The sequence below is a fragment of the Nesoenas mayeri genome (assembly GCF_963082525.1).
Source record: "Nesoenas mayeri genome assembly, chromosome: 5".
NCBI classification, from domain to species: domain Eukaryota; kingdom Metazoa; phylum Chordata; class Aves; order Columbiformes; family Columbidae; genus Nesoenas; species Nesoenas mayeri.
The window spans coordinates 32692664-32718633 of record NC_137548.1 but is presented as its reverse complement, the minus strand read 5'-3'; the positions used below and the strand labels follow the sequence as shown (position 1 = coordinate 32718633).

The 25970-nt window shown below is 36.7% G+C and overlaps 1 protein-coding gene across 3 annotated transcripts in view; it reads left to right on the top strand.

Moving 5' to 3' along the window:
- Nucleotides 1-7249: 7249 nt before the first annotated feature.
- Nucleotides 7250-25970, top strand: part of DPH6 (diphthamine biosynthesis 6) — a gene marked incomplete at both ends in the record, with an annotated part of 200086 nt that continues 181365 nt past the window's right edge. For all 3 annotated transcript variants that reach the window (XM_080344847.1, XM_080344846.1, XM_080344845.1), the window contains 3 exons: nucleotides 7250-7272; nucleotides 11375-11469; nucleotides 13728-13921. In XM_080344847.1, coding sequence (XP_080200973.1) covers nucleotides 7250-7272; nucleotides 11375-11469; nucleotides 13728-13921 — 312 coding nt within the window. The remainder of the gene's footprint in view (nucleotides 7273-11374; nucleotides 11470-13727; nucleotides 13922-25970) is intronic.

The following is a 25970-nucleotide window of genomic DNA, read 5'->3' as shown; positions in this document are numbered from 1 at the left end:
TTCTTTACTTCAAAGCTTAAACAACATCAAAGAAAGCATACAGACAAAGCAGTGCTGGAAAGGAAGTAACATGCCCTTATTTTAAGCACTTGCCCACTTGTCACTCTTAAACTCTCATCTGCCTTTCAAATGTAGTGTAATCTAATTTTTATGCATACTGTATGCTCATACAGACAATTTCCTCATTTCAGAGTATGTCGAGTTTGGGAAAGGCTTTTGTACTTTTCCTTAACCTGTTTCAGAAATAGCACTGTCACCATTTGTCTCAGCAATATACAGGATGTTGGAAATTGACATTTATATATGGAGAAGTGAAAAGAATATTAGTTTTATCTAAGACCAGATCCCCTCTTCCCCTCCAGTTAGATTTGAATTGGGTCACTTCAGGGCTTACTGTGCAGGACGATTTTAAGCAATGGTCACTGTGGTTGCAGGCTCTATCACCTAATAATTGACTATGACAGGAATTATATGTCCAAAGCCAAGGGGTAGAGGGAATAGCATATGTCAGGGTCAATTATAAGGTGGAAGACCCTGCAACAAAAAAGACTGCACTGATTGGAGCATGATGTTGACATGGGAGCTGATGCTTCAATGTTATTTCAAAGGGCACTGTCACAGCCACCCTTCCTTGAGGTCTCAAAATCAGAGGCAGATTATGTCAGTGGCTTATACTACAGATTAGGTAATAAAGTTCAACAGGACAGTGAAAGTTACAATTCATTTGTTGCTTTTTTTTTTCTACTGATAAAATGCTTTCCCAGTATCACTCAAGATTAAACTCACTGCTTTGCTAATTAGGTCAAAACAGCTGCATCCTTACTAGATCAATTCTCTCTTAAAAAATCTGACTGTGAGATGAAAAGAGTATTAAATGTGACACAGTTAAAAACTGTTTTGATTGTTAACGTTATTAACATTATCTGTACTGGCAAAATCCAACAGAATAGGAACAGCAGGATAGAGACAAAAGAGTCCTTAAAGCTATGTTATAAATATTTTATGGTACAGGAGGATTTTTGCAGTGAAACAAATGGGTCAAAAAAGCTGCTGTTTGCTTATTCCTCTGAAACTTCAGCAGCTTTAACCTACTCAAATGTTCTTAATCAGGATGAACTGCAGAACCATTTAGTTAGTGAGTAATGATCCCAAATTATGCACCACCACAGTATGATACCATAGTTCATTTTTAGATTTTCATTGCACCACTTCAATTTTCTGACTCTTCTTTGAAAGTTGTTTCTCTGAATTTCTGTGTCTCTGTAAAAATATCCAAGTCATTTCTGCCTACAAGATCCCAGTAGTTTAGCTCATGATGATGGAGAAGATACTGTAGCTTAACGTCATTAACTAGATAATTTATCTCTGTTTTCATGGATTATTATCCATTACCACATTTTTCCTGGGTGTTTTGCAGCCATCAAGTAAATTGCTAACTCCCAATAAACTAAAGCCTATAGTGTTAGGCTCAAAGTTGTTGCATGGTGAACACATTATAAGGATTATTGAGCCTGAAAGATCTTCTTTGTCTCCTCTAGAAATGTTAATAGATCAGAGTCTCTAACAAACAGAAATGCTCCAAAATTTCCACCCTCAGTCTTCACCAGCAGTGAATTTACCTTCAAAGGAAACATGTCGTGTTAGATAACAAGGACTTGTGTTTGAATCTTGCACATGTACTCCCCTAAAACAAACTCATTTCTGATCTACATTTGTTTCAATGTAACGTTTTACGAGCTCTCACATTTGTTTTGTATTTAAAACTTAGGCATATTTTAAAATTTGAAATGTTTATTTCTAAAAAAATCATTTTTTTTCTTTATAAGTGAGAAAAATACAGGCGGATATAAAAGTTCTTTAACCTATAGCTACAACATCCACACATAACTTTTTCCATTGCAATCAAAAGATGCATATAGAACAGAAACTCTTTTAGTACTACAAGCTTTTTTGTGAGCTGGAGGTGTTCAGGCTTATTTTTTCCCCCCTTGAAAGTATTGAAGGACTTCATGTAGAGAAAAATACATTAAAATCCCATGGATTAAGGTGAACAGGAAAAAAAGTAAATTAAGGATTTTTCCAAGCAAACTTGACATTTTCTCTTGGTGGTAATTACTGTTAGTGTTTTTACTAATAAAGTAAAAATTTTGAATACTGAAAACAGCCCTAGTAAAGTGAAAAAATTCATCAGCTGCCAGTGAATATTAATTTTAGCTTGTGCTAGTGCCTGCTGGAAATGGAAACAGACTGGTCATTTCAAGGGAGATGTGACCTTATAAGATTAACTTTATACTTATGACTTGCTGAAGACTGGTAGAATTGTTAATGAAAATTGAGTTAATCAAAAGCTTAGAAAAACTGGCATCATATAAGGACCTATCAGTCAAGAACATATATAATGCTATTTCAGGCTAAATTCTGTTTCTGTTGCTATGGTTAATAAATACAGGTCTAAGAGTCTTCTTGAATGCTCAACAGAGGACAAAGCAAAGTTGCTGGACTTCATAGCTCTGCAGAAACAAGTCAAATCACCTATGAAAATGACAAGCCTTGTTTTAGCAGAACTACGAACTACAGGATTAGCTGTAAATGTTTTTTTAGGAGTGTTTATATGGAGCACTCAAGAGCAAGAAGCCCATAGGCCTAGTAAGCGCTGATCAGCAGGGCCAGATCTGTGGAGACAGAGCTGAAGTCACTGTTTCTGTCTAAAAAGAAGTGAACAGTGTGACAAGGTGTTCCAGCTGATCTTAGCAGGCTGTGTTATCTTGGGCATAATGCACTGTTAGGATGGTTATGCGGCATTCAGAGCAAAGCTCTTTGTATCTGGCAAGCGTGAAATGTAGACAAAATGACCCTGAGTCCTTCTACACCTGAACGGGGAGAAGCACCTCCTGAGAAATTCCTTTCATTCAGATTTTAGTAGTATGTCAATATATCTCATGGTTCCAAACCAGAAGCTTTTAACCAAAATTTAATTCCAATATATCTCATAGAAAAGTAGATAATATCCTGTTTACTGTGAATTAAGTGAAAATTTGGGGAAGTTGTCAATGACTGGCAGCTAAAGGAACTCTGCAGCCAGTTTCTTTGTTAAAAAGACAGAAGTATCCTCTTGTAATATCCCAAATAATTTTTCTGCATTACATAAACAGCTTTGGGTATTCACAGCAGCACAAATTCTGCCCTTCCACCTGTTACATGAGGCAAGCACCTCTGACTGCAGCAGAGTCAGAGCAAGACACCCTAATGAGGGGCAATTGTGGCACACGAAACCGTAACATTCCCGTTTTGGACTTGGCACGGTAAGTAAAGGAGATTTTCAAAATCTTTGTTTCAAAATGGAAATATTCTTCTAACATTATGCCTGCTTTACATATGCAGTATTCCGTTACTTACTGGTGATTATAACAGGAAATCTTTCAATTAAGAACTTCAGCAGTTCACCTTTAACTGCCAATCACTGGCTAATTGGCCCCTTTCTAATAGGCACTGCAGCTCAGGTATGCTAAAGTGACTGTTTCTCAGAATAACTTGCTGAAAGTAAGTTATTTTTAGAACTCATTTAGAAGAGAACTTAATTAACTACTCCAGATCGTTAGGGATACTGCACTGCATTTTTTAATCCTGACAGGTTCCTCCAGTTATATTAATTCATTATAACTATTTTCAACTTTCTAGGCAGAAAAGGGTGAGAAAAAAAGCACTGAGCCATTCTGCACAAACTGCCCAGTACTTCCCTGAGAAAAAAAAAAAAAACAGCTTTGGTGAATGTTATTGTTTCAGCTGCTGCAGCAGAATGTCTTGGGGCAATGAGCCTGAGAGATGATGCCCTCTCTTTTATCCACTCTTGTATGCCAGAACCTTTTAAGAGCAGTGACACTAGACCAGAGCTATTTCATTAGGTGAGTGAGAGGACAGATTTTCTCACTGAATATATTCCAAATAATTTGAAAACAGCATTTTTGGGGGGTAAAATACAGATTTGTTTTGAAACTCCACTTTACTAATTCAATTTTGACATATTTCACAAATTCTAGAAGCCAAATCCCACTTTTTTATTTGTGCAAATAACTACTGATGTCTTCATCAAATGGAAGTGAAAATTCCAATCTCACTAGCAAATGAAGCAGACTTTGGTCCTGCAGTGTCATATGTAACTCCTACTTCAAATTTGTCTGACTTGTAAGTGGAAATTTGTTTCTTGAAAGCTGTAAAACTAAACGCAATAGAACCATCTGCTGAAAAAAACCAGCAACATTGTATCAGAACAGATTAATAACAACAGACCTTTGAGAAAATAGGGGACTTGAGAATTATTATCTCTTCCAGATTTTCTGATAATGCTACTTGGAAGAGAGCTTTACAAGCCCTTTAATATTTGTTATAAAGTTGTGTGATTAAAGCTACTGATTTTATGGCCTCTCCATTTTCCAAAGCAGTAAAATAACTTATGTACATGATTTTTAGATTTCCCATGTATCATTGGTAAGTACTGTAAAAGAGCACCTTTTAAGTGTCCACAACTACTAGCTGAATTATTCTTTCTTGTAATAATAAAAAATAAAAATATTTCATTCAAACCCACAAAAGACAGAGGTGATGTATGATAAAACAGCTCCCTCCTTTTTTTTTCCTTTTTGCAATAAATCAAATACCGTTTTTTTTTTCCCCCTTTTTTACAGTTCCTCTGAGGCGTGGTTATATTCTACCAGTTCATGTACTATGCAGTATTGCTTTATTCAATTTAGTAATCTCTGCTAAAATCTGAGTACACTGGATTTAGAGTTTTAATTCAGAACAGGCCTCCATTACCTTTCTGAGCCAAAAAAAAGAATCCCCAGCCCCCCAACAAAATCCCTGCACTTTCATCAGAATTTCACATCTAAATATCTCTTTCAGATCATCCAAGATGTTTTGAAGAGCAGAAAAAGCTTTCTAAGAATTACGCATTAAGTCATCGTCTAGTGAGGATGATGAGCTAGAAGGAAACCCAACTGTCCTGTAAGTAATTCCAATGTAAGTCAAATATTTTGTCATAACTGCTGACCTGTCATGGCCAAAGCATGAACTGAGGATATATTTTTCAAAACATGCTTTTTGTAATTGTTCCTATGCAGAAAAAATCCATGCTGTGATTACTACCTCTTCATAACTAATTATCAAATAAGTTTTATACTGATTGTCAATTCTCAAATTTTCAAAAGTGTATTTATGAAGGCATCATCACTTTCATATCTAGCTATCACTATCCACTTCTGTTTTACAAGTTCCAGTGACTTACTGTACAAATCATGTGTAGACCCAAATAATCAAAAAAAAGTTTTTCTGTTTCATGAGATGTACATTAAAAAATGTTATATGGTTGTCTCACTAGGCATTTATTTTGGCACATTTATTGCCATAAACAAAACACTTTTTCATAAGAATATCTTCATTTTTCTTTCATCTTTTCCTGGGAACTTCAGACTCAACAATTTGTGTGCAAGGAACTTGTTTTTCAGAGGCTTGCACAAAGCCTGATTGGTATGGATTGTTATACAGAATGTTTCAAAACGATGCACCCAAAACGCCTCGTGCTGTGATTTCAAATTGGGTCCACCTTTTTTTGAAACACCCTGTATAGCATTGTATAACATCATGTTATAGGACCCAGATAGCTTAGCACTTGCAATGCATAAAGCACACTCTTCATCCCAGCCCTGAGGAACAAAGCCTTTTATGTTAACTACACCAGCTACTGCAACTAAATCAATTTCAACCATGTCCCTACCAATTTACTGGTTGCATCATAAGACACCAGTGGTGGCACCGTAGATGAAGACATTGAGCAGGCCAGTGCTGAGGCTCACCCCGAGACACCGTGCCAGGCTCCAGTGACAGTGAGCAACCACCAGCAACCACATCAGTGGTTTCTCGTCCTCATTTTAGATCCACAGGCCCTTTGAATCAAACCCTGGAGAGCGGTGGGCCCTCAGACCTTTGCTCAAAACACTGCCATTGATACTCCCAACAACGGTTTTATCTGATGGTATAAGACTCAAAAGTTAAGTCTAGTGATGTGGTTTCAACAGCAGAACTCACAGTATTTTCTACGACTTAGGAGAAATAAAATCGTGTTTGGATTCAGAGACTGGGCACCCAGGTAAGATTGTCATTGATTCAACCTGCAAAGCTATAGTGGTCCGTGTTATATGCACTAACAGCGTGATTCTTCAGAAAACTGTCCCAAAACGGAGATTACATGTCAAGAGTAGATTTTTGGTTTGCAGAAGCTGAACCCGAGGGTGCAGGTGGGCATTTTGTTCTCACAGGTGATCACCGAGCCCTTCGGCAAGGCTGCCGGGAGCGCTGCTCTCCTCCTCCCTGCTCCGGCCCCTCGACACGGGTTGGTGGGGGACACTGCTCGGAAGGGGTCCCCTTCATCAGCCCCCCGGAGGGACGAGCGGAGGGGCCGCGGGAGTTCCGCACTCTCGCCCTCCGCCCGCAGCCGGCCGGGCCCTGCGCGCTCCGCCCGTCCGCCGAGCAGCTCCCCAAGGGCGGCCGGCAGCGCGCACGCCGGATTCCAGCTCCCGCAGCCGCGATTACGAGTGGCTGGCGACGACTTCTGAAGCCCCACGGCGTTTCCTCTCCTCAGAGCGGGACCTCCCGCCCTCCCTCCGCTGGGCCGCGACTGCGCCCCGCAGTCCCCCGGCAGCCACCCGAGGGGACCGGCCACCTCACTCAGTTACTCCCATTCCCCACAGAGCAATCGCTTAGGGCAGGTCCGTTGCTTTAGGCAGGAGATGAGAAGGCAAACGGCGGGCAGAGAGGGGCAAAGAGAGGCGAGGGGCGCGCTGGGGCGATCCCGTGGCCCGACAGCGGGCAGCCCGCCCGGGCCTACCAGCGCGGCCGTCCTGCCCTCCATAGGCGCCCCGCGCGCTGCCTCCGCGGCCGCGCCCTCCACCCGCCATGCTCGGGCTGCACCCGGCCCCGCCGCCGCGGCAGGCTGGCTGGGCCGCGGCGGGGGCTGCGGGCCTCTCCCAGGCATGGAGGGGCGGCGGCTTGCCGCGCTTCCCAGTTGCTCAGGCAGTCTCCCGGGCTGCCCGGGGAGGAGGGCCCGTTGAGGGGAGGCGACCACGCGGTAGTGGTAGCAACGGAGAAGCCGGCGGCGTGTGCGGCCCAGCGTGGCCGGGAGGGTTCCTTCCCCCGTGCGTGTCGCAGCTGTCACGCACCGCCCGTTAGTGTTACCCGCCCCGCGCCCGTGAGCAGCATGAGAGTAGTGGCGTTAATCAGGTAACGGGCTGAGGGAGCGCCCGTGCGGGCGAGCGAGGTGCGTCTCGCAGGCGGAGGGAGGGCGCGCGCAGAGGCCGGGCCCGCCCGCTCCGGAGCATCCCGGGGGTCGCGCTCCCCCCAGCGCCGCCTGGGAGACCCGCCTGCCCCGGCCCTTCCCGCCCGTGCGTTTCCTGCCGCCCCCAGAGCGGCGCGGGCGGCCTGCGGGGGTTCGCTCTGAGCCTGCTGCCCGCGAGCTGGCTGCGCCCGCAGGCAGCGTGAAGCTGTGACAAGTTTCTCTCCTGCTCTTGCCTTGTTCCCGGGACGTTTAAGACCTGCTTGTCTCTACACACACACACACACACACAAACCAAAACAAAACAAAAAAAAAGCACACCAAAAGCCAACACTCCAAATTGTTAATTGTTTTCCTCCATCGCTTGCTGCCCGTTATCCCGGTCCCTCGAGTCAGCCGCCTGCAGAGCGGCGGGCGGGAGGGCCCGGAGCCGCCTGAGCCGCGGGCGTGTTGCGGGAGAGGCGGCGGGAGCAGCTCCGTCCCCGGGGTGCAGAGCCCCTGCCCCCGCCCTTCAGTTTGAGGAAGTTCTATGCATTTGCAGTTCAATTTCCAGGTGCTTTGCCTTTCCAAATATCTTACAGCTGTCTCAGAATAAATTTTCTGAACACTTAACGATAGATTTTTCTAATGTGTCTTTTGAGATTTCATTTGCTCGTTTTTCAAAACATGAAGCTTATTTGTTTAAATAGTAGCAGTTGGACACAGGACTGTCTGTCAGGGGCGGCTGTATTTGTGTGTGTGTGTGTCCCCGCCCCGGCTCCTGCCGCTTTTTGTCAGTATCTCTAGTTCTTGTACTGTAAATAGCTTTCTTTGCTTTTTTTTTTAAGAAAAAAGATTTACATTTTCTAACAAAGACAGATGTGGTTTTTTTCTTGAGAAATAATAATTAATTAAAACAAACACCCTGTACATGGAAAAGAATTGTGTGGATGTGAGTGGTGTATTTTTATTTTTGGGTGGAGTACCTATTTACTGAAGTCTTAACATTTAATGTAGTAAGTTCTCTCAGGCAATGTCTAGTGTCAAACCTTGTTGAAGTTAAGGCTTGGCCACAACAATTGCAAATAATTCCAAACATGATCTGAAGATGAAAAATACAGCAAATATTATATATGTTTTTTTAAGATTTGCTTAAACACAGAGTAGAAAAATCAGCTTCAGTGCTTTTTCTTGTTTTATAGATAAGATTTTGTCTTCTAGATTTATTTATTTATTTTGATGCTCCCCAACCGTGGGAATGTGTTAAAAGGCAGGATGAAATAAAATCCTAAAACCAGGTTTCTAACACAATTGGTATTTTAATGGACAATTTTACAAGGATGGATTTAGTTTCAGTAATAGTTTTAAGAAGAGTTTTAAAGAGACATCAAAGTGTCTGAAATCTTTGTAACAGAGCTAGCCTCAAAGATCAGAGGGAAAAAAGTATTTGAAAAGTGCTTCTTGCTTTTTAAAAGGTCAGGATTATATATAAAACTACTTTAACCGGTTTCTTTTTCTTCTAAAATGTCGCCCACACTTAAAGTTGATAGTCTTGCTTTAAGGTGGTATTTTATGGGGTAAACCTTTATTGTGTTTTGTGCTAAATCATAAGCATTTTAAAGCCAGTCTTCTACCTGAAATACAACGTTATTCAACTCTTTATTTTTTCCAGGATTTTCTTACTGTAAATGGTTACACTTGTCAATAGAAGGGAATTTTGCTCAAAAATCTTTTATGGACCTATATCTTTATGGTTATAATATTTTTTTTTTTCTGCTGGTATAATATTTTGTTTGTTTATAAGCCTACCTGTTAACATACCTGTGACATTGTCAAACCTAACCCTGACTGTGGCCCAACTTTGAACAGTTTTCTACCAAAAAGTTTTATTTTTCTGTGATTAGAATTGAGAGGAGTCCTCAGGCTACCTCAGTACCTGCCTTCATCCCTCTTCTTAAAGTTGTGTTTATTTTTGTTTGTTTGTTTTGCTTGTCATTGTTGTTTGGTTATTTTTTGTTTTGTTTGTTTACAATCTATTAGACAACAGCCAGGCTGGGACACGGCTGAGTCCACCTTCTTCCCACACCGTGGGCTGTCTGGCTTAATTGGTTGAACCATCATGCGTTTTCCAGCTAGCTTAGTAGGCCTTGTAGGTAGGCACTGTTACATTTTGTTTCTTGGTGCGGTTAGTTTTTAGGGCCAGAGTAACAGTAATACAGAAGATAAAAGAATGATACAGTAACATGTGATCCAGTGAGCACTCTACAAATTTCAATCAAGTAACTGGTGGTCAAATGTGGGAAATCTGAATGTAGCTTCATCTTAACATGCCTCTGTTTTTTGAGAAATTGCAAAAATTAATAATTTTTTCTGATGTCTTTTTCATTTTTTTTTAATTAAAAAAAATAATACTGATATGCTGTAAACAGCATAGGCAATTATCTACTGTCATCATTTTTCTGAAGTTGTATTTGGAGTTGAAATCAGAAGTCCTGGGAGGCTTTTATTTTTAAGAATGAAGTCATTCAGAAAGAAAAGAGCCTTTGTCTCATTATGATTCTGTTAAGCCTGAAATTTCACATTATGAAGTGAATACTAATGACATTTTCAAGCTATCAAGCATAGTATCCAGAATTAATGAACTTATGTTTTTTTTATTTCTTTTTGTCCATATATGGGTTAGAAGAAAGTTGTAGGTATATACAAGAATAGTATCAGGTAGAGATGGAACCTTGAATTAAGCATCTATTTATTATCATTTTTATACTTACTTTTGTAACACTGAAACGTAAGCAACTGCTGTACAAAGATCTGTTAAGTACGAAAGGATGCCATATTGTTTATATTATTTCTACTTTAGGTTTGCGTTATACAGCAAATTAAGGTCAGCATATAGAATTTTAGCATGGATAAAAATAGAAATTGAGGGGAATAGGTATATCATTACAGTCCTGTAAGACACTTTCAAGCTCTTGCATAGAGGCTTAGTTAAAAGTGGCAACTTTATGTTGGAATGCTGAAGAAGTTCGTTAGTAATAGTGTGGTCACAAGGAAACTGATGATCTATAGTATGAGTATGGACTGCTTATACTATACGTTCTTCTGTCTATGTCTCAGTGACTCTAAGGCAAGATGCAGTTTTAAAGAACTGGTCTAGATCTCTGTTCTGGTTCCTTCCCTGGACTGTTTTTTGTGCCTTGGCTGCAGAGAATTTCCACTTGCAGTTGTACTTTGAAGGCTATGAGTCTAAGTGTGGATTTTGTAAGCAATGTGTGTTCTAGAGCACTCTTATTTTTATTGTTAGACTGTAATATTTCTTTTGATAACAATGACTATCCATGAAAAGCATTATATTTCAGTTACACCAGGAGAGCTGGAGTCTTTCCTGATAGTGGAAAAGATTCCAGTAGATCTTGAGTGAATGTAATAATTAATTGTATTATCTGTGTTAGAGTATCATCTCTTGGTCTCAGAGAAGAATATAATTCTGTTTGGTTTTCTATTTTTTTTTTTAATCAGTAATTACTATTATTTGCAGTTATATGCAGTAAAAATTTGTATATTCAGTGCAGTGTCAACTGAACCTGCCTACAATAATTGCAGCTTTTGAGAATTGGAAGTCCATTTAAAATGTTGAAACTTTAGGCAAAGTATCACATGAAGGATAAATTTTATTCCTAACATGACAATCTTAGTTTAAAAATATTGCTAATGCTGGCAACTCTCTGGAGCAGATACTGGTTTTTTTTAATCCAAGTTACCTAGTAATGAGTACAGAGTAATTAATGTCTGCAGTAGAAGACAGTCTGTGTTCTGAAGGGATTTCAGTGTAAGTGGCTGTTCTTCGTGGAACCTTTCAGATTAGTAATAAGATGCAGAACTGGTTATGTGCTTCATGGATACTGTATATAGGCACTGCACATATATAGTAATTTTGCAAGCCTTTTTTTATATTTCAAAATTTTGTAACCAGCTCTCATGGTACTGATTTTGTAAGTAGTTAGGTAAAAGTCATAAGGGGTAAAACTTCTAGCCATACTTCTAATTGACACTATTTTCTTCTTCTTACAGTGGTGGGAAGGACAGCTGTTATAATATGATGCAGTGTGTTGCTGCTGGCCATCAGGTTGTTGCATTAGCCAATTTAAGACCTGCTGAAAACACAGGTATGAAAGCCACATTTTTTAGAGGTGATTTTTCTTTTATCTTGAAATTAGAAAAAATGGAGGTACAGCTGTGTCTGAATTAAATTCCTTGATGTGTCTGTATATAGTTTTGCATATTGAAGTGCAATCTAGAGATCTTAAAAGCGGTAGAAAAAAGAAAATGCTATGGATGCATATTAGATGTATTTTTTCTGAAAGGGGAGAAGACACAAGAAGGTGAAGATCAGTACAAGAATGGCTTACACAATGTGAAACGGAAAATATGAATAATCCTGTCTGAGTTCAGTAGGACAAATAGTTAAATGTGGTAGAGGATATCATCAAGCAAAAGAAACACCGTATTTCTATAAATGCTTTAAACTGTCATAAACCATCCCATATGCCAAAAATATGCAGTTTTGCTGTTGCTCATTTGTTTTTAACCTCATGTATCTTCCTCCATTATTCTAACCCAGCATTTTTTAACTCAGTTGAGGAACTGATCCAAATTGGAATTGACCTTCGTGCACTTCTTGTTCGTGCCTTTTTCCTTCCTTCCTTTTAGCTTGGACCAGTTTTCTGATCAGTTCCTCACAGGCTGCACCTAGAACGATTTCTATGAAAGGGAATGGGAGAAACTCAGGTAGCCTAAGTCAGTGGTGAGGTGAGAGTGTGAGCTGAGTACTTCTGTGTCAGATGAGAGCATAAATTAAGCTTCAAGGGAGACTTCAAAAGGAAGTGGGTCGTTTCCCAGTTGGTAGGGGAGAATGTTAGTGTGTTAACATAGGTTAACTGTTCAATGTGTACTAAGGAAGATACACAGAGAAAGTGAAGGAAAAAGGGAGCTGCCATCACAAGTCACGGATGGAGCTGGCAAATGTTATGGAGTACAGGAACAATTTATATTTTCTGGGTAGCTAGGATATAATAATCTCTAATCTTGTTGAAATGTGTTGTCTTTAAACTAATTTATCCACATCAGAAATGTAGAATATTGTCATTAAAATCATAAAATGCTCTCTTTAAGTGTGTAGTTGGAAATTTTGTGGAAAGTTAATTGAGGTGCTTCAGGCAATAGAGAATTCTATGCCATTCATTTTATTTTATCTTGTACCGCTGTTGCCTGGAGAGTCTCAATTAATGAAGAAACTGTGTATTCTGAAGTGAATATCAGTTTAAAGATCATGTCATTTTCATGTATGTTGAAAAACTGAGTTTTCTTTTAAAGCAACTCTTCTCATCTAGGTTGGTTAATTGTGATTATGCCCAGTTTGAGCAACAGCATATCTGTTGTATGGCATCCAGTGTGACATGACTTAATTGATCAGTTATCTTGATCAATATTACAGACCTTTCTCCCTGCAATAACTGGTATATAGGTATACAGCAGAGATGCTTGTTGTATATCTATAAATTAAGAGAAGTTCCAGTATTACAAATTAGCTCTAAAATAGTGAACTGTGTTAGCTTTTAGTAAATGAGGTGAAGATTAGGTATGTGAACAGTTTATCAGATAGTTTGAGATTTCCTTCTAATCCATGATGTCTGCATTTTAACTGTTTTGTTTGTTTCTTTTAACCTGCTAGCTACAAACTGCTTGTAAGAAAATTCAGTTAAATTTTTCTTCTGGTTAAGGAAATAGTGACAGAGTTGTTGTCATTTTGAGCTTAATTTTTAAAAGGAGTGAAGGTAGAATAAGCCTGGATATGATTATAGATTTCTGATCCTTTTTGTATATTAAGCAGTGTCAAAACATTGTAACAGTCTACTTTTATTTAATTTGAGCTAAATTAATATCATCTTCTTTCTTGATGACCAGGACAACAATTTTAACAGTAAAGTTTTTGGAAAATTTGACAACCTGTTTCTTATTCTCAGTGTTACAGTGCATTCCAAATTTATCGCTCTGAGTATGTTGTAATGCATCTGGGTTTGTGCCTCTGAACTGTGTTCTTATTTAAATTACCATATAAATAGGAGCAGGATTGGACCGTTATGAGAGTTTTGGATGAAGCAGGGAGGAATACTAAAGAAGAAATAGACACCACAATTTCCAAATAGGCAGCATGTTTGTGACAGATGTCTTCCTCTCCATATGTCTGTTGGGTGGAGAAATCTATTTTTTTTTCCTTCCATGTTTATAGAGGTATTGTCACCAAACATCTGTTTGTGATGTGAAAACTATTAACATTTAGATTTTCTCAGTGCTTTGTAGTATTACGATTGTCTGTGATTGTTGAATTAATGTACCTAATATGATTGTTTCTTAATCGTGGCAGGGCTGACTGATGAATTGGACAGCTATATGTATCAGACAGTAGGACACCATGCCATTGACCTGTATGCTGAGGCACTGGATTTGCCACTTTATCGTGGTTTCATAAAGGGTACCAGTGTAAATACTGGAAGAGTGTATACCACATGTCAGGAAGATGAGGTTGAAGACCTTTACGACCTTTTGAAACTTGTTAAGGTATGCCGAATGAAAAGAATGAAATACTTGGAGACTATTATATTGCTTAACTCATTTATGAATTTAAGTAAATTATCCACTTGGGTATTTAAGTAAAGCTTGGAGAAGAAATTTGAACACTTTTACAAGTTTTATTTCTATTCCTTTGTTCTTCCTGGCACTGTAAATATGTAGCATAACTTTATTCCTTTTCCCACAGTGTAAATCAGATTTATTAATCCCCATTTCAAGCCCAAACCTTGTTCCTATTTAATAAAAATACCTGTAACAGGTGCTTGGCATATACTACAAAAAACATAATTGTAAAAATTATCTATAAATAAAATGTTTATGTAGTTTCATATTTGAAATAATGCATTGCTTGATTACAGGAATGAGAGATCTTTTGGGTTTTGTGCATTTATCAGTGTATGCAAAGTAATGTCAAGACATTTCCATTTGTGTACACTTATGCTCTGTAAACCAGAATCTGTTGTTTGTATGTTGCAGATCATTCACAAAGTATTACAGAATATTTTACAATGATAATTTTGATTCTGGTGGTGCTGTAACTATGTTCTAATATATCATATAATAGTAATAACATGTATCAATCCTTTTTAGCTAGAAAACCATTTAGAGGAAGATAATGATCTTATTCCCTAAAACACGTGAAATTTAATCTGTTATTTTCCAAAATATTTCATGTGGTACTTTATTTTACACCAGACTTAAATCAGATCTTATTGAAATAAATAAAAACCTCCCATTGAGTCCAAAGGTTTTACACAAATTTTGAGTGAACATACTATGTCTGTTCCGGTTAATTGTGTTAATGACTGCAGTGCACAGTACTGAAACAATACCATTTTCAGAAAATCATATTAATGGCTATTTAAAAAAAATAAGTACACATTTAATTTTATTGATCAAACTGGTAGACTACTTTCTGAAATTTCAACTAAAGTCATTTCTAGTCTTCAATTCAGGTATTGATTGTTTTCTAGCCCCCTTTCCTCCATTTAAATGAGAACTGAGATTCATGAATCTGAAAGCTTCAGGGTTATTCTTTGTTCAGTTTTAAAAAAATGAACTTTCAGATAAGATCTAAGAATGTGGTTTGAGTGCAGAGTGCTTCCTGAACCATGTTGGAGTCAAATGTTACATCTTCTAAACATTTTTGCTAGGGAAATCATGTTCCTCTAAAGTAACATCAAGATCATACACCTGTGTTGGAGTTTGAGGCTATTAAACAGGAGAACAGTGCATTTAGGCTATACAGCCTCAACTTGCACCAGGGAGGGTTTAGGTTGGATGTTAGAATAAATATGTTAACCAAAAGGGTTGTCAGGCATTGGAACAGGCTGCCCAAGGAAGTGGTTGAGTCACAGTCCCTGGAGGTGTTTAAAAGATGTGTGGATGTGGTGCTTAGGGAAATGATTTAGTGGTGGTTTTCGCAGTGTTGGGTTTGCAGTCGGGCTTGATGATCTTAAAGGTCTTTTCCAACCTAAGTGATTCTGTGAGTCTGTGATCATACTCTAAAGTGCTTCACGGAGATTTCAAATGGAATTTGCATATCATGCAGTGCAGAAATTGAAAGAGATTATTTAAATTATTTTTGAACCATGATAGTATTGGAAATTAGAAGGACTAGTACATGCCGTCTTTTAAAGCTGCATGCTAACAGCTTTCTGCCTCTGGGTAAGATAATAAATTTCTGATCACTTTAATTAAAAATGGGCAGATTAGTGGCAATTAAGATGATACTTCCTTACAATTCTTGCTGTCTTTGGAGAAATGGATGCCTGAGATAAATTAATACTAATGTTAAATCTTGACAATTTCTGCTTTGGAAGTTCGTACATGGTAATTATAACTATTGTTGAAAGAGATGTTATCAAGTTGTCTGCAACTAAATAACTATTTATTTCCTGTATAGAAATAATAACTCTACTATATGATATTTTATAGACATAAATATTAACAATATACTGCCTTTATGTTAGAATCTGGATAACCACGCCTTTACAGTCAAACCTGTCTATGAAATCCTGTTTCAAAAGCTTCAGTAGAAGTCTTGCATATTCGGATGAATAATTGCAAAATTGTCAGGGGGGTGTAAACTACAGGAACTGTAAGTCTTTGGTGTTTTAAGAAAAAGACATTAAAATTCTTCTTTTGTGTGTTAACAGTAACCATGAAAACATTCTTTATTTTTTTTCACGTTTATTTATAACTGCAGTTTTGTAGCTAGACTATGTAAGTCTTAATCATTGAGGATTTTTTTTTTTTTCCCCAGACGTTAATAGTTTTAAACAGAGAACTCAATTTGAATTCTGCTGAAAGAAGGGGAGAAATTCTGTGGAAGCTGCGGAAGCCTTGTCAAAATGCATCCTTGAGTGGATGTAGTTTCAGAACACTGGTCAAACAAACATAGCTCTGTTTTTCTGTCAAATGGTTTGGGCCCAAGAATACAGGAAAGGTGTGTCCAGATCAAAATCACAGTGTGATTTACTTTCAGTTTGTTAAGATCACTTGTATTGCAAGTATTTGTTTAGTAAAAAACTGAAAGAAAAAACATTTGAAAAACGATTATGAATTCAAAAGTATTTGATGTTTTTTCAAAACAATGTTATCGGAACAAGATTTCTAAAAAGTTAAATACTCCCCAGCAGTGCTGGGAAACTCAGGACACCAGTCCTGTTCTATCTAGTTCATGGGACTCAGCAAGTGCTATTGACTGCCGATGACTGCAAACCTGCTAATTTTATTGTCACAAACCCAGGTGATTGATAGATGTGAAGGGAATTCATATTTACTTTTTAGTTGCCTAATGCTCTGTTTTAGATTCTGTATTCAATATATATTGTGAAACATATCAGAGTACTTATATGATGTCTGAAGCTATCTTGCTATACAGTCCTCACCTGATAGTAAAATATTCACTTTGTGAGACATGTGAATCCTGAACTCTAAGAAATAATTTAATCTCTTTTCCATGTTACTGAATAGAGGTTGTCAATGCTCTCGTTTGTCTGTGTTTATCACTTTGCGTCTTGGAGCTTTTTCCAGGAAAGCATGGAAGCACTAGAGTTCCTTAGTTATCTGAGTTATCCTTCAGGGTTTTATCATGGCAATGTCTTTGAAACCAGGAAATGTGTGGGAAAACTGTTTTCTTCCCGTTACTGGTTGGAAAAGCTGGAGCATGGAGGCACTTTTGTGAAACTTTCCTACAACATCGTGCTCATTATAGGCATATTTAACTGCTTTCTCCCTTTTTCAATGTAATGATGATTTTGTCCAGATAATACATGATTGTTTGAAGCAAGTACATGCAGAAGTGCTGTTAGGTGGGTTGAGTGGTGCATTGTTTTCTGTATCTCGTGGAACTACGGCTAAACTTTTGTTTTGGGCAGTGGTTGTAGCAGCTTCCAGACTGCAAATCAGTGCAAGGTAATTTCTTGCAGTTCTGGGTTTCATTAGACAGTGCTGTCCTCTTCCAGTTTTTTTGTCTTACCTCCTCTGCTCTGTGATGGCTCTGGCTTTATGTAGCAAGTTTCCACTTCTGCAGTAATTTGTAGAATTCTTGAGCTTGATAAAAGCGTTTTTTTTTCTTCTAGCTGTTGTTTTCATAGTTTTCAGTAACACTTTTCAGTACTTGAGTTTTTTGAAATTAGTATTTAAAATTTTTATTCTATTTATAGTTTCTTTGTAATATTTCCCTGTGTCTATTAGAAAGCCTGCAGGTTGGTTTTCAGTGCATTTTCACTCTTAACATGTTATTATTTTTGTCAGAGTTCTTTTTGTGGTGTACTTTGTGGGTTCAGAACCTATAAGCTTACAAAAAAACAAACACTACACTTGAAATAAATTTAATATATTGGATCTCATGCCTGAAATGTTATTAATTATGATATCATCCACTGATCATCAGCTGAAAAAGAAGAATTTATCTTGGATATATTGGATGTATGAAGCATTTTAATAATAATGGCCTTTGCTTGTGTCACTTTCATTTTATCTGTAACATGGAAGGGGAAAGAAAGAAAATTTATTTAATAATGTATTTAATAATAAATGTGTATTTAATAATTAATGTATTTAACAGTTATTTTTTAAGGACAGGATCATGATTTTTTAAATGGACCCAGACTGATGTTTACCGAAGACAGTAATTATTCCTGTCCGAGAGTTAAAAGTTGCAATAGCTGTGTAATTTTGCATGTTATTTAAGAAAATACTTTATTTCAGACAAAGTACTTTGTTTGTGCAGGTTCAGGTGGAATAGAGGTAACTTGGGTCCTATCATTATTCAGTGAAGCTCCCTAAGACTTGGAATTCTCCAGTAAACAGTTAGTCAAGGTTTGAGATGAATGAATGAAATACAGGCTTGTTCTGTGGCCTTTGTATAGGCAATGATTCCCTCACAGAACATAAAGCTTTCAGTTTCCCATTATTGACAGTATTGTTCCATGCTGAGGCAACAGTATTCCTTTTGCCCTTCTCTAGAATGTAGCTGCTGTGGCCAATGGGGAAATGAGTTCTTGGCTTCAGTCTGATGTCTTTCTGTGGCTTGTGTACAGCCAAATGTCTAGATGCCCCTATCAGGAAAAATATGAGAGTAGGTGTAATGTTGTATTCAACTGCAGGCATTGCTTCACTGTTATAAAATGTGTTTAAAAGAGACAATAAAGTATTTAGAAATAGTCATTTAATCAGCTCTTGTTAGTCCCTGTGACTTCGGTGGTGATATCTACATGATAAAGACTAATTGTGTACTCTTAAATCATACCAATAAGAATTGCCAGTTTTTCTTAGGAATCTTAAAGATCTAAATATTATTAGTTATGGAATGTTTATTGACTTCAAGAATCCGTAATTTGAGGACCTCAGCATGCTGTTCACCAAACTATTTTTACAGTTCATAAATCCAGAAAAAGTAGGTAGCTTCCTTCTCTTACTGATGAAATTCAGAGAAGTGTGGAGAACAATTCTGTTTTAGTTATCATTTCTCACATTTTCAGCCTAAGAAAATCTGATATTTTCCCTATTACAATTTGAGTAATTTGTAGAAGTACAGAGTAGTTCCTCAAAGGTGTGTTTTTCAAGATTTTTGGAAAAGGTTAAATTATAAGAAGAGGTATTTTCTCTTTATGCTGAATTTCCAAATTAATCACTCCTTATTTTTTTCGGCTATATTTTAAGATTATTGCAAATCAAGAATAATGTGCCCTTGATATTTTAATAGATTAATTTAATATATAATTCAGCAATTGAAACAGAATTTATGTACAGCAAGTGAAATTATAACATCAGTATTGAAAAAAAATCCTAAAAAATCTTCAGTGCCAAGTTAGAGAGAACAGTGATAGAGAAAACAATGGAATTTACTTTTTGAGCCTTCTCTTACTCATGTTAATTAGATGAACATTTGGAGACCATATCTATTAGCACATTTCTTTTTGTCTTTAGGCATGAAAGTTAAATGTGAACTTTTAGAAATTGTATGAAATGGCTAGCTACACAGACAAATAATTAAGTGTACTTCTTCATGAAGTAAGATTTTTTTTTTGAGACAAAATATTTGCTGAGGTTTTTAATGTGTCATAGACTAAGTTCCTCTACCTTTTGTAATGATTGGATTTTTATCTGTGAGAATTTGAATTGTCCCTTTGCAGTCATCACGTTATTTTTTTCTTCTTCTTCTTGTTATTTTTTCTTTTAATTAATTCTGGAGAGAAGCTCCATAGCTTCCTCTAGCTAGGGGATGACTATTGTCATCAGCAGTGAACAAGAGTGTGAATTAAAGGAAGAGAGGAAGAAGTAATTGCATAGTTGGCAGTGCTTTAAGCAGTGTAAAAATAATTATGTATCTTGTTCCATTCACAAGACAGGGTTTGTTTAGGTTTTTGTTTTGCTTTTAGTTTGAATTTAAAAAGGAGATGGGAACAAGGAAATTTTTTAGTCAACAGGATGCCTGTAATTCTCCATGTCTCATCTGAACTGTTCAGGAAGGGTCAATTTTTTTTTTTTTCAGAAGGGGATCTTGAGCAACATCTTTGAGGTAGTTTCTTACCGTGAGAAATGTTGAGCTTTATGTAAACAAAAAAGTCACTATATTTCTCCCTGTTAGGTGTGTGGAGTTGTTTTCACTCACTCTGAGTCTTGTTGTGTTAATAGTGAATAAGCAGAGACAGTCAGGCTGGTGGTGAAAGATGGTAAGCAAGCCCGAGGGCTTGTTCTGGTCAGCTTTAAATCTCTGATTGCCAGGTTTTCCTAATTTCCCATTTCCAGGGCATCTCTAGTGTGACCTTGCCTGCTGAATATGATGTTCTGGGTTGCAAGATTCTCACATGCGTTTGGAAATGGGCAGCCAGGCATTGTTTACAGGATGCCAAATGAACCGTGCACTCACAGCAAGTTTGATAAACACACATTTCCTCCTTTTATCAGTGAGATTGCAGAATGTGAAGTATGAGTTTCCAGTTTTACTCATTCCCTTCAAGCCTTTTCCTGTTTAAAAGCTGAATCTTACTAATTGGATGATGATACATCCTTAGATTTTGCTTTACTTTTTTGTTATTTTTGTTTTGAATTATACTTACTGGTCATTGACACTGTATTTCAGTGCCTACCTTGACCAGGTTTGGCAGACTTTCAGATAAAAGCTTTCCAGTTGTTCAGCACAGGAAAGGTTCATCCCTTTCAATGTAGAGTGAATGCTAATTAACAGTAATGACTTCTAATCACTTTGCTTTTATCCTCCTTTAGGAGCACTGCTATTATCCAATGTAGTTAAGTGAAATGCTTGTATATGAATCAACAATGCTGTATTTCTTCTCAAAGCTATTGCTCATAATCAAGCTTTGAATAAATTACGATAGTAAAATTGGTTTTAATGTGCTGTATTGCATGGGGAGAAAGGAACTTCAAATATCTTGTTAAATATCTTGAATATTTAGAGAGTTACCTATTAACATTTTGGCATTCAGTATTGTAGTTAAATGGAAAAATACATTAAAATGTTTAAGCCAATTTTGTAAGTGTTATCAAAACTTTTTCATGGCTTGAATTTTATTTCAGTGACATGCAGAGACTCAACAGCTTCAGTAACAGCTCTATTTGGATCCATTTGCACGTCTCTAGGAATGAAATACATTTCTGAGTTAAAATGCAGTTGAGTTTTACATAGAACAAACATGTATCTTAACTTGAGAACTTCACCTGCTTTAGCCTAGACTCATGATACATTTCTTTTATTAATACTGTGTATCTAACAAACTGTTAGTTTTGTTTACATGCATGCAACCTGCCTTCCTGCCTGCAATCATACACACTTCAAAAGAAGTATCAAAGCAATACTACTGAAATTATATTAATACCTGCAGACAATAAAATAATTTGAAACTGTATTCTAGCAAAACTAGGCTGTTAGAAACAATGCTAATAAAAAAATGAGCTAAACAGATTACTAGACTTGTTGTGTGCTCAGCAATTTTAAAATAATCCTGGTTTGGAAACAGAATTACGCTAAAGACAGAATATATGCAAATTTGAAATTTAGTTAACGTTTCCACTTAACATTGCATATACAGGACCTATTTGGAGGCCAAAGATGGCAAAACCTGGATGAAACCCATTTGTGACATGCACGTTAGTTTTTTGTTTTATTGATTTTTTTTTATTATTTTTTTTTTTAACAAGTTGCTTGAAGCAATTACTTCAATCAGTTAGAAGGAATTCCAGGTCTCAATGTCTGTGAAGAAACTAGGGTCTTGCTTGGTAAATGTATTTGTGTTGTCTGATTTTGCAATTTAAAAAAAATATTGGATTTTCATTTTCCGTGGCTGTTCCCTTTCATGTAGTCCCTCTGCCTTTGCATGCTCAGAGACACAATTCCTCCACAGTTACCATCACAGTTCTTATGCAGGTCGGTGTGAGTGAGTATCCACAGGCACTGTCTGTGGTTTTGTTTTTGTTTTGTTAATTTATTCTCGTAGCTGTAGACAGTTTTGTGGTAGATATTTTGTTTGCCCGAGCATCTTCCATATTAAAACTTATTCTTTGGTTTATTGTGAAGTTATTGCCTAACTTAATTTGAAAGTACCTTCCATGTAGCCTTTCCTCTTTAAATATGAATTTGAGTCAACGTTCATAAAAGTATTGTTTTTTACTGTAGTACTGTAAAACATGCTGCTTGTGGGTTTTGCCACCAGAGTATTGAGAAAGATCAAAACCTTTCTTCTCTACAATTTCATTTAAGTAGATGGTACTATCCGTATCTTATTTCAGTGCTTTGGCTTCTTACTTGGCATCTTCATCATGCTTTCTAAGGATAAAAATGAAAAATATAAAAAATGAATTATCTTATTCTGTACTGAAGTAACCGTCTGCTTTATATTATTTACACTTCTCATTAGGCAGAGGTAATATATGTTTTAAAATTTATTAGTGTTTAATGAAATGTAATTGGGGTTAGTTCTAATAAAATACAATCAGGGACAGATGAGCTTTCATGCAAACGAACAGTAAAACATTTATCAAATTTGTCATCATAAATATCTTTATCTCTGAAGCTCATGCTTTGTGTAAAAATAATTTTGCTTTCTTACACAAAAACTAAGTTATTTAAGCTGACTTACTTAACACTGCTCCCCTTTGATATGAATGTCATACCTACAGCAATGGGATGGTTACATTATTTTCAATGGGACACTTACTGTTTCTGATCAGTATATTTAAAGGCGCTTCTTCTGGAAAGGCTGGGATTTCATTTGGTTTGTATTGCACCAACGTTAACATTTTCAAAATAGAAATGGTTGATTTGTAACTGTCACTATGAAAAGGAATAAAACAGGACTGGCCTTCTACACAGTGAAAGGACTGTACAGTATGGAGATACTCTTTCTGTTTATAAATTCTGTCTGTGGAAGAATTGCATAATAGTCATCGCTCATTTTCATATTGATTATGAGTGGGATTCCAGTAATAGGTTGCTGTTTGCAAAGGATAAGGCTCTGCAATGATTAGTTACGTTTTCCACGGAAAGAACTACAAAGGAAAACGCCAAATGTGTGCACTGCAGCATTCCTGCCAGCTTGACAGTCTGTTTTGTGAACTTTTTTTTTTTTCAGTCCATTTTCCTTCAGAAATACAGCTACAGTCTTTTTGCCTTATTATTGTTTTAGGTTTAGTGCATTTGCATGCTCTCCTAACTCCGAATTCTTTCTTTAGTTAGTTATTTATTTTCCTGACAGTCTTCTGTTCTTTAGCCCTGTCATCATTGTAACTCTTGATAACTGATACAACAGTGCCCTCTGTAGTTTCTCCCTACATGATTACTGCCTACAGCTAGTTTGGAACGTTCAGGTAAAGAACAGGATGTTTAGACTTATTTTTAGCTCAAACAAAAGCCCTTTTTTGCTTAAGGAAACATTTTGATTGTTCACTGACGGTTTTACATGCAAGAAAGAGAACAAAGGAGACTATTCTGAGGCATCTTTTGGGTTTATAAGCTCTCTTGTCATTATCTAGTGAAAATCTGAAATTTTATCAGGCATTCACGGCAATCATTAAAACTAGATGGGATTTTCTGAGTTATGTAGGCTTTCCTAAAGTTTTTGTTTGAAGTGGTGCTTCAAAACAAAATAATTTAAAACTTGCTTCCCTTGTGTTTGCTGCTTCTCCTAAACTAGGTCCTGCATGATCTGCCAAGGACTAAAGACATGGTCACCAGCAGAACACCTAAGCTTTATTAATGATGTTGTTTTAATTCACACAGTGACTGAAGTAATTGTTGTTCATTAGCATTGATTCGTCTCCAAAACTCATTTACAATTTAGATTTCTCTTTTACCTCATTATAGCTTAATATGCAAATAACATTTTGTTCTGTGTTTTCTCCAGAACTTGCAGGACAGATTCAGTATTGAACACACATGTTCCCCACATTCATGTATATGCACATTCACACTCATACGCTGCCATTTAAATATTATAAACTACAGTAAAAAAGCATGACCTTTTAAAAAATAAATGCTTTAACTACAATTAGTTTCTTCTGTAACAGCATCATAAAAGTCACTCAGTGAAAAGTTAAATGGTTTTATTTTATGATGGGGAGTGTTAATGTATGTGTAGAACACACTCTTAATGCACTTCTATGAAATTAAAATCATAAGTCATTGCAGTAAATTATAGTTAATGATGTAACCATTGATGGCTATTCAAAACATTCCTGTATCTCTAATGATTTATGTAAAACACATGACTGCCCACATGCCTTAGTTTGTTTGGAACAGCAGATAAACGCACCAGCTTTCTACTCCTGAAGACTATTTTTTGTTTGTAATAAGTGATAAGAATTTTGATGGAGTAAATTGTACATCACAAACCATTCCTTGCAGTGTTTGAGATCTAGCAATGATGAAGACTAAATTAAGAGGTGAGATGCTTCAGAAATGTAGTGTGCAGAAGCTTTGATTTTTGTCTGCCTGTTTATCTCTAGGCTCTAGCCATATGACATCTTTACTTTTCACCATGAGATTTTATGTGCTGAAATGTTGCTAGCAGAACGTGTAGTGGCTAATCCAGAAAATACCCCTTATTTACTGAACCATTAACTAAAATGATTACAGAAGTTAGAAAGGTGACCCATGTTTTTTAAGTAAAGCAACTACTCTACTGGCAAAAAAAGCAATGTTAAATGTGATCATTATGACTTCACTCTAAATTTAACTGAAACTCTGAATCAAGATTGCACTGGTGCATAATTATTGCTAATCTTAAATATTGGGCTTTTTTTGTTTCATTTATTTAATGAGCTTCATCATTCATGCAGTAAGACAAGTGTTATTTTTTTCTACAATCTGGCCAAACCATGAATTGTTAAAATTTTTAAAGTGATCTTGAGAGTTTACTTCATGAAGAAAGGGCAGAAATTGAGTACTAGAAAAAAGAGGTGATATAAATTTCTACTTTAAAGTAAATATCTACTTTAGATATTATTTTAATCTTTCCAATGGAACTTCATCACAGTTCACTCTCTTTAGACAAATATGTCATTCAGATCAATGGGAGTTTTGCTTAGAAAATGAATTATTAATTAAAATAATACTTTAATGAAGAAAACAGATACAGGTGATTTGTTATAAGTGTGTTCTGGTTGGCAATGAGAGAAGGATTTAATTTTAAACTGCAGCCTTTAAGAAAGATAAGATACTGTCTATTTGGAAAAATAATAAGGTGTATTTTCTTGCAATGAAACTAGCAAATTAAGATTCAACATAATTAAAATAGTGATATATGTAGATTACATTGTTGGAGATGCCGAATTGCAGCTTTTCTGTCCACTAAGAGCTGGCAGAGAACTGACAGAGCAGCCACTGCAGATGCTTATAGGAATTGTTCAGTTTAGTCCACATACTTTTCCTTCTAGTCAAAATGCCAGTGAAGATTTTACCTCATCCTACAATCATTACCTCCCTCCAAAATACCACACTTCTTTTGATCTAGTTGGATTATGTGATTTCTGTCTGAAATATTTAGTTAAGGAGAATACATGTTTAAGCTATATCTCTAGTTGAAAAAAATGCTTCTTTTCAAATAACTTAATTGAGTGTGATCACTAAATAATTTTCAAATATTCTTTCATAAAATCTGAGCCGCTGCAGGATAGTTAAGGGTATTTCTGAGGGTCATCTTAATTTATATTTCCAGTATTTCTTTGACTCCTAAATACCAAAAGATGTGGAGACTGAATGTTTGAAATGCTTTTTATATAGCAAATATCTACTCCAATTTACTTGGTTAACAGTTGCCTACACTGTAACACTGTAACTGTTATAACAAGAAAAATAAATATTGCAGTCTAAAATGGGACATTATTTGACATAACAGGATATACTGAGTTTTCTCACTGGACACATTTGTGAGAATTTTAGTTTATGACCCCTGGTTGGTCTTTATGATTAAATCTAAGTTTTAAGACCTCCTTTTTTTAGGATATTCTTTTAAATTAAGACATTTTTTCTTCTGCTTTTAAGACATTCTTTCTGTGGAACTTGATTGCA